This window comes from Chiloscyllium plagiosum, unplaced genomic scaffold (assembly GCF_037043375.1).
Source record: "Chiloscyllium plagiosum isolate Xiang-an unplaced genomic scaffold, Cpla_swu_hap1 HiC_scaffold_47, whole genome shotgun sequence".
NCBI classification, from domain to species: Eukaryota; Metazoa; Chordata; class Chondrichthyes; order Orectolobiformes; family Hemiscylliidae; genus Chiloscyllium; species Chiloscyllium plagiosum.
Window position 1 is genome coordinate 19,679,874 of NW_028270185.1, and position 12,928 is coordinate 19,692,801.

General features: G+C 41.4%; 1 protein-coding gene across 1 annotated transcript in view; it reads left to right on the forward strand.

Annotated features, from left to right (window-relative positions):
• Positions 1-12,928, forward strand: part of zc3h4 (zinc finger CCCH-type containing 4) — a 79,349-nt gene that overhangs the window by 35,237 nt on the left and 31,184 nt on the right. The window contains exons 5-6 of the mRNA XM_043681006.2: positions 2,780-3,342; positions 10,377-10,490. Of these exons, the coding sequence (XP_043536941.1) occupies positions 2,780-3,342; positions 10,377-10,490 (677 nt within the window). The remainder of the gene's footprint in view (positions 1-2,779; positions 3,343-10,376; positions 10,491-12,928) is intronic.

Consider the following 12,928-nt stretch of genomic DNA (forward strand, 5'->3'; position numbering starts at 1 on the left):
TTCTGGCAGCCCATTCCATGCACTCATCACCCTCTGTGTGAAAAAAGTACCCCTGTGGACCTTTTTGTATCTCTCCCCTTGGATCTCTGGAAACAGTACACCAAAATTGGGGTAGCATGGTGGCTCAGTGGTTAGCTGCTTCATAGCACCAGGGACCTGAGTTCAATTCCCGCCTCAGACGACTGTCTGTGTGGAGTTTGCACATTCTCCCTGTCTCTGCTCCGGTTTCCTCCCACAATCCAAAGATGTGCAGGCCAAATGAATTGGCCGTGCTAAATTGCCCATAGTGTTAAGTGCATTTGTCAGGATAAATATAGGGTATGCAAGTGGGTCTGGGTTGCTCTTTGGAGGGTCAGTGTGGACTTGTTCGGCCAAATGGCCTGTTTACACACTGCAGAGAATTTAATCAAAAGAACTGAGGATGCTGGAAATCAGAAACAAAAACAGAAATTGCTGGAAAAACTCAGCAGGTCTCTCAGCATCTTTGGAGAGAAATCAGAATTCATGTTTGAGGTTTATGGACCAGAGACTATAGTTCAGAATTATGATTTCTGCAAGTTGTCCTACCTTGTTCAGGACTACTGCTTCACAATCTCACCCTCCTATGAGTAGAATTCCTTTCACAAGTTAATAATCTTTACATGGGCCACGTTCATTTTCTTTGCCAATCTATGGATATTACTTTCTATTCCTCATCTTGCACATTTAACCAATGTCTGTACTTATGCTGCCTTTCCCTGCTGTTCCTATAATGGTAACATTCCTTCATTCATTAGACTCTTTTGGTATTTTTTGTTTTGGTGCCTACTTTTGGTTCTTGTCCTCTGCGATCGATAGCTTTGTCCTGGATTTCTGTATCTCCTTGCTCATCCTCAATTGGCAATTCAGTGTCTGTCATCTGATTCTCAGCATTGCCCAATGTAGTGGGCATGTGAAATGCATGGTACCTCAACATTTTATACCATCAGTGCATATTAAACTTGAAGAATACACCCTATTCATTTTGTTGCTTTATTGTAAATTTATTGTTTTTCATCACAATCTTTCCACTTTTTCTGCCACTCTCTTTTGTATTACACCATGTCCCTTGGATTGAAATTTATTTCTCATGGCCTTATATGATGCTATAAGGCTCATTAAATTTCTCTGAAACTCAGCCTTAATGAATCCCCCTCAATTTGAAAGCTGGGCATTCAAGTGCTTACAAAAATGCGGAACTAAATATAGTCTGATCCCACGCCGACGGATGATGGCTCATTATTGAAGGAATTTTTGACTTCTCCCAAAAACCTATTGATGTGAAGTGTAGCCCCAATCTTTCATACAAATTCTTTGCATGGACTGCCCATGCCAGCACAGATGTGAATTTCAACTATGTTGATCCAATAAAATTTTACGAAGCATCTTATTTCTCACCACATTATTTCTTTCATACACATTATTATAGAGTCATTGAGTCATACAGCACAGAAACAAATCCTTTGGTTCCACCAGTCCATGCTGACCATAATCCCAAACTTAACTACTACCTGCCTGCGCTTGGTGCATATCTCCAAACATTTCTTATTCATGTACTTACCTAAATGTTTTTTAAAATGTTGGAACCGCATCCACCACTTCCTCTGGAAGTACATTCCACATATGAATCACTTGCAGTGTAAAAACCTTGCGTCCCCCCCCAAGTCTTTCTCCTCTTAGCTTGAAATCCCCACTCCAGGGAAAAGACACCTACAATTCACCTTATCTATAGCCCTCATGATATAAATCTCGATAAGGTCACCCTTCAACTTCCTAAGCCCCAGTGAACAAAGTTCCAACCTTATCCCGCCTTTCCTTATAACTCAAACTCTCCATTCTTGGCAGTATCCTGGTAAATCTCTTCTGAACCTTCTCCAGCTTAATAGTATCCTTCCTATAACAGGGAGACCAGAACGGGACACAGTGTTCTCACCAAGGCCACCTACAATTTCAACATGACTTTCCAACTCCTCTCCTCAAAGGTCTGAGCAATGAAGGCAAGCATTCTAAACATCTTAACTACCCTATCTATATGTAATGCAACCTTCAAAGAATTATGTACCTGAATCTATAGGTTCTACAGCACTACCCAAAACCCTGCATTTAATTGTATAAGTCTACCCTTGTTTGTTTTACCAAAATGCTATACCTCACATTTATCCAAATTAATCTCCATTTGCCAGTCTTTAGCATATTGACCCAATTGATTAGTACTGAAGCAGCTTTCTGATTCTGTATTTATCACCACGATTTTCATGTTTTCACATATTCCTAAATTCAAGATTGACATATGTTCCCCCTGGTGGTGGTAGGGATACGTGTTTTTGGTTTTGGGTCGCTGGGGGCATGCTGGTGGTGCTGATTTGGTGGTCTGCTTTGTCTTCAGTGGTGACAATCTTCTTGAGTGTTACTGGAGCTGCCATCATCTGGCAAGTGGATGTTATTTCATTATACTCCTAACTTATAGGACATATTCTCTTCAGTAAAATGATCATTACTAATAAAAACAGTATTATGGTGTAATGAAAGTAAAGTGCTGGAGAAACGTAATAGATTTGGCAGCATCTGCAAAGAGAGAAACAAAATTAATGTTTCGAGTCCAATATGTTGCAACTTTGCTCGACTTTATTTTGCATCCCATTGCAGACATTATTATTTATTTAACTTGTTCATTATTATTCCAGTTTGCTTTTCAGTCAGTTGTGTCCATTTTTGTTCTATCCTGACTTTATTCTGACTATAAATTCTATTGTTTCTGCAGGTCCTGGTCGAGGTGCTGGTAGAGGACGTGGTATGCGAGGCAGAGGTGGCCGAGGAAGGGCTAGGGGACGGGGTGGAAGAGGAGGCAGAGGAGGAACACATGGCCAAGTGCATGGACCACAAGGACATGGGTCGGGGCCAGGTCATGGACCATCAGAACATGGACCTCCAGGACATGGGCCAGGGCCTGTGCATGGCCCCCAGGGACATGGTCCCCCAGGTCATGGACCAGGATCAGGACCAGGACATGGGCCTCCTCCATGCCATGGGCCTGGGCCAGGACATGGCCCGCCTCCATGCCATGGACCCGGTCCAGGGCATGGACCCCCTCCAGGTCACGGTCCCGGTCCTGGACATGGACCTGGTTCTAATCTTGGACCACCAGGGCATGGGCCTGGTCCAGGGTATGGATCCCCTGGGCATGGGCCTGGACCAGGACCATCATATGGATCCCCTGGTCATGGACCTGGGCCAGGACATGGACCACCAGGACATGGACCACCAGGACATATGATGGATCCCATGGGTGAATGTGATGATGACCTTTATGATGAAGAAATGCAGGTGAGTAAAATCTGAAATTTTTGGGTATTGAATTATTACTTGATGAGTTGTTACCCTTAAAGAGCAGTGTAAATATAAATGTTGCTAAGTCATACAAAAGATATTTATTAAACCAAAAGAAATTGTGTAAATATTGTAAAAAGGTCTTTGTTTAAATTGTGGAGAAAGTGTGGACTGCAGATGCTGGAGATCAGAGTTGAGAGTGTGGTGTTGGAAAAGCACAGCAGGTCAGGCAGCATCTGAGGAGCAGGAGAATCGACGTTTCAAGCAAGAGTCTTTCATCAATGTTTCCTGATGTAGGGCTCTTGTCCAAAACGTCAATTCTCCTGCTCCTTGGATGCTGCCTGGCCTGCTGTACTTTTCCAGCACCACACTCTCAACTTTGTTTAAATTGTGTAATGTTCTCATTCCTCTATAACCAGCCAGCAATGATGAATCTTGATAATGTTTTTCAGCTTTTATTGTATGACTAATACACGCTTGCACACTGAGGTAGACGGAACTTGTTCTGTGCCAGTAATGAGCTGCTAAAAATTAAGCCATGTACTTAAATGTTGTTTCCAATGCCACCTTATCTTCCACTCGTGAGATCTAACTTCATTTGTCATTGAAGTTATTTAACAATTTGGGTAAGACTAATAACTCTTCTGGGAGGAAATAAAGTTAAAATCACACAACGGCAGGTTATAGTCCAGCAGGTTTAATTGGAAGCACCAGCTTTCGGAGTGCCACTGCTTCATCAGGTCGTTGTGATAAAGGAGCGGCGTTCCGAAAGCTAGTGCTTCCAGTTAAACCTATTAGACTATAACCTGGTGTTGTGTGATTTTTAACTTTTACACCCCGGTCCAACATCGGCATCTCCAAATCGGGAGGAAATAAAGATGCCAACCAGCATGTGATGGTTCTATAACTTAAGACTTTGGCACACTGGTGGTTTTGAGGTCATAATGCTCCGTGCATTGAGTACTGGATCTCAATGCTTTTACCTGTGGAGGGTACCAAATCTCAATACAGATTTCTCATAAACCGATGGTTGGTATCTCACTAAGTATAATCCATGGAGAACACCAGATCTAATTAGCCATGTTTCAGCAAGAGAGAGGAGAAAAGTGGCAAATTTATCACCGTGAGATTCTATTATGTTAGTAGATATTGGCCATATACTGACTTTATGGTCCAGGTGCATAGTGGACAATGTTAATTTTTTTGGTCTAAGTCTTCGCAGGACCTCATTATTTCCCTCTGAGCTACTGTAGCTGCATGTCTGTTTAAAGCACAGAGAACGATTGACACAGTCAGATCTGAATTTCAAAATTGTTCAGTGCAAAGGAACACATCATCCGGCAGATAATGTACTCTAATCACTTGAAGACGTTTCACAATGCTGGGTGATTTAATGATAATTTCTCTTTTCGGAATAAAGTCCTATCATTAATCACTGTATTAAAAACATACAAAACTTATACGCTATTTCATTGTTGTTAACCCTTCTCTTTTCTTGGGTATCAAATGGTTTCTGCTTCCAAACCAGGACTTTTCCTATGGTTTGCAACAGCTTTGAGCTGGTGTAAATCACATCACTGTTGAAATTTGCCCAACTCCATTGAAATTTAAATGGGGGAGGAGTGGGATCTGAAATTCTTCAGTGGAGTCAACCATTTCAATCTTTACCACTGCCGATTTCTGTCAGTGTGAATGGAGGAGGAATCCCAGAATTTGTTGGGCCTACAACTTCAATCTCTATGTCACATGGAATAATTCCAGGCCATTGATTAAACATAACCCTTAGATATTTTCATGTCCCTTAGTGTGTCTCGTTGCTTATAATGATTTTCTAAATCAATTAGAAGCACTTTCATTTTGAATATGTTTTTCTCTTCACTTGTTTCTGATAACATGCTGGATGTGAAGCTCTGACATTTTCCATTTCCTTTTCTTCAATATTAATTTTGTTCATTCTTTCTTCACATGGTTTTCTAATCTTCATATTTTGGGTAGCCAAGACTCAGATTCTTTACCAGTTACTGAGCAAAACACAGACTTAAGGTTCTGTCTTTCATTTTACTATTTCCTATCCTTTGATTGTAATGTTTTCTGTAATGTTGATTGAACTAAAGGTAGAAAAACCACAGATTTAGTCAGGTGGATGGTTGACCGCTAAGGATGGTAGGAGAGGGAGCGAGGTAGTGCAGGAGTCCCCTGTGGCTATCTCCATCTCAAATAGATATGCTGTTTTAGAAATTGTAGTGGGGAATAGCTTCTCAGGAAAATATAGCACTGACAGCCAGATTTCTCGTACCTTGACTGGTTCTACTGTAATGAGGGATTTGTCAGGTTTCATGTGATCAGTTGTAATAGGGGACAGTCTAGTCTGGGGTACAGAAAGACATTTCTGTTGCTGTCAGTGAGATATCAGGATGATGTGTTGCTTCCCTGGTGCTAGGGTCACGGATATCTTGAAGAGTCTATAGAGTATTCAGAAAAGAGAGAGTGATCAGCAGGAGGTCGTTCTGCACATTGGTACCTACAGCTTAGATAGGGAAAGAGATGGGGTTCTGCACAGAGAATAAAGGAAACTAGGCAGGCAGTTAAAAAGTAGATCTTTGAGGGTAGTAATACCTGACAGCTACTGGTGCCTCACATTAATGAGAGTAAGAATAGGAGAATAGAGCAGATGAATGTGCGGCTGAGAAGCTGGTACAGGGGCAAGGATTCACATTTTTGGACTATTGGGATCTCCTTATTGGTAGAAATAACTATAAGAGGGACGCTTCTACATGAATTGGAAGGGGACCAATATCCTCATGGGAACATCTGGTGTACTTCGGAGGCTTTAAACTTCTATGAGGGGTGGGGTTGGGGTGGGGGTGGTGGGGGTGTGGGTGTTGGTTGGTACTGAGAAAAGGCTAAGGCTGGTGCAGTCGATAAGGTGAGAAAGTCAAATAATCGAGTCAGAGAATGAGGTAAGACTGATAAATTAAACTGCATGTATTTCAAGCAAGAGGCCTGACAAGAAAGGCAGATGAACTTGGCGTTGGTGGGGAACATGGGATTGGGATATCATAGCTGTTACAGAAATGTGGTTCAGGGATGGACTGGAAACTTAATGTTCCAGGGTGTTATAGGAACGATAAAAACAGAGGCAAGAGAAGAGTGGTGCTTTTGGTTAGGGATAACATTATGGCTGTACTTGGGGAGGATGTTCATGGGAGATTGTCCACTAAAGTTATTTGGGTGGAACTGAGAAATAAGAAAGGAATGATCATCTTATTGGGATTGTATTATTGGACGCCCAAATAGTCAGCAGGAAATTGAGAAGCAGATTTGTAAGGGGATCTCAGATGTTTGTAAGAGTAATAGGGTTATAATGGTAGGGGATTTTAACTTTGCAAATATAGACTGGGTCTGCCGTTGCGTTAAGGGCTCGAACAGGGAGGATTTTGTTAAGATTGCATGAGAAAACTTTCTTATTCAATATGTGAATGTATCTATGAGAGAAGGAGCAAAACTTGATTGTCTGTTGAAAATAAGGCAGAGCAAGTAACTGATGTGTCAGTGGGGGAGCACTTTGGGACAAGTGATCATAATTCGACTAGTTTTAAAATAGTTAGGCCTGATCTAAAAGTTAAATTTCTAAATTGGAGTAAGATCAATTTTGACGGTATTAGACAGGAACTTTCAAAAGTTGATTGGAGGAGGCTACTCACAGGTAAAAGGACAGTTGGGAAACAGGAGGCCTTTACCAATTAGATTATGAGTTCAGAGACAGTAAGTGTGACAGTTAGTGTGTAGGGCAAGACTAGTAAGCGTAGGGAATATTGGATGACTAGAGAAATGAGGCTCTGGTTAAGAAAAAGATGTAGGCATGTATGAGACATAGACAGCTCGGATTGAGTGAATCCCTCGAGATGTATTAGGGCAATAGGAGTATACTTAAGGGAGAAATCAAGAGGGCAAAAAGGGACATAAATAGTTTTGGCAAAAAGAAGGTTGGTAAGAATCCAAAGAGATTCTAGAAGTACATTAAGGGCAAAAGAGTAATGAGGGAGTAAACAGGCCCCTTAAAGACTAACGTGGCCGTCTATGTTGAAACCACAGGAGATGGGTAAGATACTAAACAAATATTTCTTGCCACTATTTACTGTGGAGAAGAACATGGAAGTTAGGGAACTTGGAGAAACAAATAATGGTGTTTTGAAAAGAGCTGATTTCGCTGAAGAGGTGGTGCTGGAGCTCTTAAAACACGTAAAGGTGGATAAGTCCCTAGGAGCTGATCAGGTGTTTCCCAGAACTTTGAGGGAAACTAAGGAAGGGATTGCTGGGCCCCTTGCTGAGATATTTGTATCATTGACTGCCATGGGTGAGATGCCGGACGACTGGAGTTTGGCTAATGTGGTGCAATTGTTTAAGAAGGCTATAAGGAAAAGTCAGGGAACTATAGACCAGTGAGCTTAATGTCAATGATGGATAAGTTGTTGAAGAGAATTCTGAGGGAAAGGATTCACATGCATTTGGAAAGGCAAGGACTGTTTAGGGATAGTCTGCATTGCTTTGTGCATGGAAAATCAAGCCTCACTAACTTGGTTGTGTTTTCTGAAGAGGTGACAAAAAAGATTAATGAAGGCAGAGTGGTAGGTGTTATCTATTTGGATTTCAGCATAGCGTTCAACAAGGTTCCGCATTGTAAACTGGTTAGTAAAGTTAGATCACATGGGATCCTGAGGGAAGCTAGTGCTATGAAGCGGAGGCCGACACCCCTCTGATAATTAAAACCAAAACACCCAGAGAAGCTCACCTCGCCTCGTAATCTGATAAAAGAAGTGTAAAGAGTGGTATAACCTACCTCTTACCCCCAATCTGTTGTAAAGAAGTGGTTAAATGAAATGGAATCCTTTCACCCACTCTGTAATTAACAAGCAACAATTTATTTATCTAACTTCAACAGTGAACAAGTTAGCACAATTACCAACAAACCAAACAATCCCTCTCTAACTACCTATTCCTGAACAAAACAAGATTCTAATAGTACACTGTTCCAATAACACCGGTCCCACTTATATACATCCAAGTAATAAGAAAATAATAAATTAAAATTTAGTCTCTCAAAGTTCACACAGAATGTGTCTTCCTGAACTTTCTGTATCTTCTTTTGTTGTCTTTCTCTGTCTGATATGCCTTCTTAGTCATTTTCTGGTTCAAGAATATTATGTAAGAGAGCCATGTACCTTTATGAATAGATGGTGCTTTTTTCCTGAGAGCTGGAAAGTTCTTATCTCTTCAGATGGTAATTGGCTCTCACCTCTCAGTCCAATTGCCCTCGTCTTTGTAACTGTGACTGACATATTAATTTCTTTACAACCAGATTGGTTCAAGGTTATCAACACCATCAGATTTAAATTTAATTGGCTTTCAGTCTCTAAGTGCTTGGTTTAAATTAATTGGGCTAAATTTAAAAAAACTTGTCTTGGTAAAAATGCTGCTTGGCTGTTTGATACAAAATGTTTCAATCTGTGCACCTGCACTTTAACTGCTGTTCAGATATCCATTTTAACAATAAGCACCAAAAAGAACATCATCTCTTAAAGGGCCATGCACTGATTTCCCCCATTTTACAATCTTAGCATTTTTATACACCAACTTTGCAACATTAGCCAATTGGACACAAAGTTGGCTTGAAGGTACGAGACAGAAGGTGATGGTAGAAGATTGCTTTTTGGATGGGAGGCCTGTGACCAGCAGTGTACCACAAGGATCGATGCTGGGTCCACTGCTGCTTCTCATTTATATAAATAATTTGGACATGAATATAGGAGATTTGGCTAGTAAGTTTGCAGAAGACACCAAAATAAATGGGCAGGGAAGAAGATTACCTCAGAATACCGCAGCACCTTGATCGGATGGGCCATTGAGCCGAGGAGTGACAGATGGGGTTTACGTTAGATAAATGTGACATGTATTTTGGTAAGACAAACTAGGGCAGGACTTGTACGGTTAATGGTAGGGCTCTGAGGAATGTTGCTGATCAAATAGACGTCAGGGTGCAGGTGTGTAGTTCCTTGAAAGTGGATTCGCAGGTAAACAGGATGGTGAAGAAGGCATTTGATACACTTGCCTTCATTGGTCAGAATATTGAGTATAAGACGTGGATGTCAGGATATTGATGCCACTTTTAGAATACTGTGTTCATTTCTGGTTGTCCTTCTATAGGCAAGATATTGTTAAACTTGAGAGGGTGCAGAAAAGATAAAGAATGATGTTTCTGGCACTGGAGGGTTTAAGTTATAGGAAAATGTTAAACGGGCTGTGGCTTTTTTATGTGGAGCATTGGAGGCTGAGGGGTGATCTTGCTGAGGTTTATAAAGTCATGAGCGGCATGAATAAGGTGAATAGCCTAGGTCTTTTTCCTAGGGTGGGGAAGTCCAAAACTAGAGAGCATAGATTTTAAGGTGAGAAGGGAAAGATTTAAAAAGGACCTGAGGGGTAACCTTTTCATGCAGAGGGTGGTGCGTGTATGGAACAAGCTGCCAAAGGAAGTAGTGGAGGCAGGTACAATTACACCATTTCAAAAGTATCTGGATGGGTATATGAGTTGGGCTTGTTTAGAGGGATATGGACCAAATGCTGGCAAATGGGACTAAGACAAATTGGGATATCTGGTCGATGCAAACAAGCTGGAGCGAAGGGCATGTTTCATGCTGTTTGGCTGTTATGTGACAAATTGCAGTCTGCTATGTTCTCCGGATAATGAAATGTGAGGAAGTATAAGACATTATCTTGAAATGGGATTGCAAGTCAAGCTATTCTTTCTTTTGGTTGCAATGAACAGTAATGAATAATGGCTTAAAACCATGTTTCTTAGTGTTTTTGAGGATTTTAATGTCAATTGCACTAATATTTTCCAATTTGGTTGTATACCAATCCTTGTTACATCTCTGATTCACACATATTTCTTTTTGATGGTAAGCATATCTGTTGATCATGTTGAACATGATTAAATCCCTCACTCTGTCTTCCTGAACCTTGTTTTTTGCTAGGATTTTGGTGAAGATATGCATAGGAGAAATGTGCATGACCTAGGACATCAGCCGTGTGGAGAGAAGAAAGGGAAAGTACTCTGCAAATTCTTTGTCGAGGGCAGATGCTCAAAGGTGAGGATGTACATTTAAGAATTATTGCTTCTGTAACTCTATTCATAGCTGAGGGGTCAGTTATTTTAACATAAACTAGAAACGGAAAATGACACTATATTCTATTAACCAAGTTCACAGTAATCAAGCCTTGCATCTGCATTCACACACCTGATGTTTTAGTTGGGCTGACAATAGTTTTTTAAAAAATAGAATTGATTTTTGAGAAGATTTGTAGCTCATAGAATTGATGTTTAATATCCCCTCTATCTTAGAGATGCAGGTATGAATTATAAACAATACCTCTGTCCATAACCCATGGGTCAGTTATTCAACACAGACTAGAAATGAAATTCCAGTTTATTAAACATATTTTCAGCCCAAAGTTGACCTTTTAAAAAAATGTTTGCATATATATATATATCAGCATATTATGTAAGTATTTGCAGCTATTCCCTGCTGATGAGGCTTAATTCCACTGATAAGTTTCAGTATTTGAGCATTGCACGTAATTGAGTCTGAAACACAGCTTTCAGCATTTATGAATATGAAGCCAGCAATGTGTAGGAACATGATATAGATCATTCATGTATAATGAAACAAAGAACCATGCTTGTAAAAGAGCTGAAACATGCAAAAAAAACCCAGAAACAGAGCAGATTCATTTTGACAAATGGCAACTGGACTCAAAATTTAAAATGCTGTTTTCTCCTCACAAATTCTGCCAGACATGCTTAGTTTCTCCACCAATTTCAGTTCTGTCTGTTTTATTTGAGTGTATGTTCAACTCTGCACCTGAGTTGGAAAATCTGGTTAATAAATGTTCCAAGTTGCTTCTACTGAATTATATGTCAATTAGCCCCAAAATCTAATTGCCCCAGTTCATACTCTAGGTGACAGCTGACAGAGATTTATGCCAAAATTTCAGAAATAGTATTAAAGCACCAGCCTAGGTAAATTTGTTTCAACATCTGAAATTAGATTAGATTACTTACAGTGTGGAAATAGGCCCTTCGGCCCAACAAGTCCACACCAACCCTCTGAAGAGCAACCCATCCAGACCCATTTCCCTACATTTACCCTTTCACCGAACACTACGGGCAGTTTAGCATGGCCAGTTCACCTAACCTGCACATTTTTGGACTGTGGGAGGAAACCGGAGCACCTGGAGGAAACCCACGCAGACACGGGGAGAATGTGCAAACTCCACACAGACAGTTGCCTGAGGCAGGAATTGAACCCGGGTCTCTGGCGTTGTGAGGCAGCAGTGCTAACCACTGTGCCGCCCATGGCTAAAGCAAAACATCACCTAGTTGTTTGCATTTTGGTTGTGACCATGAAACTATCATTGTTTGCCATGAAAACCCTTGTGGTTCTTTAAAACCCTTTAAGAGGTGTGCGGTGGGTAGCATCTCTCCTGTGTAGCAAGAATGACCCTTGTTCACATCCAGTTGTGAGACTTGATTGTCACAGATGTTTTGTGCATAAAGTGACTAAGCAGGTTAAGTACCAATCTGCAAATCCTTCCAATGCATCTAAGACAGGTGATAGGAGTAGGATAGTATCCTTGACAGGGTAAAAACAATGATTGCAGATGCTGGAAACCAGATTCTGGATTAGTGGTGCTGGAAGAGCACAGCAGTTCAGGCAGCATCCAAGGAGCAGTAAACTGCTCCTCAGATGCTGCCTGAACTGCTGTGCTCTTCCAGCACCACTAACCTAGTATCCTTGACAGCCATGCCGGAGGAGGCGTTGGCATAGTGGTAACTTCACTGGGTTAGTACCCTCGGCAGATGCTCTGGGACCAAGGTAGCTGGTGGAACATAAATTCAATTGCATATGGAGTTAAAGGTTAATCTCAATAATGTAGAAACATTGTCAACTTTAGCAGGTCTGGCAGTATTTATGAAGAGGTAAAAAACTCAATGTTTCGAGTCCAGTGACCGTTCTTCAGAACTGACAGCAAATAGGAAATAATCAACTAGGAGAAAGTGAGGACTGCAGATGCTGGAGATCAGAGCCAAAGAGGGTGGTGCTGGAAAAGCGTAGCCAGTCAAGCAATGTCCAAAGTGCAGGAGAGTCGATGTTTCGAGCAATAGCTCTTCATCAGGAAATGGGGGCTGGCCCATGGGGGTTGAGAGATAATTGGGAGAAGGGTGGAGCTGTGGAGGAAGGTAGCTGGGAGGTGAATGCGACAGGGAGGTGAAGGTGATAGATCGGAGAGGATGATTGAGCAGATGGTAGATGGACAGGTAGGTCAGTTTAAGAGGACAGTGTCAAGTTGGAAGGTTAGATCTGGGATAAGGTGGGTGGAGGAGTAATGTAGAAACTGGTGAAACCCACATTGATCTCATGTGGTTGGAGGGTCCCAAGGTGGAAGATGAGGCGTTCTTCCTTCAGGCGTCGTGTGGCTATAGTTTGGCAATGGAGGAGGCCCAGGACATGCATGCCCTTGGCGG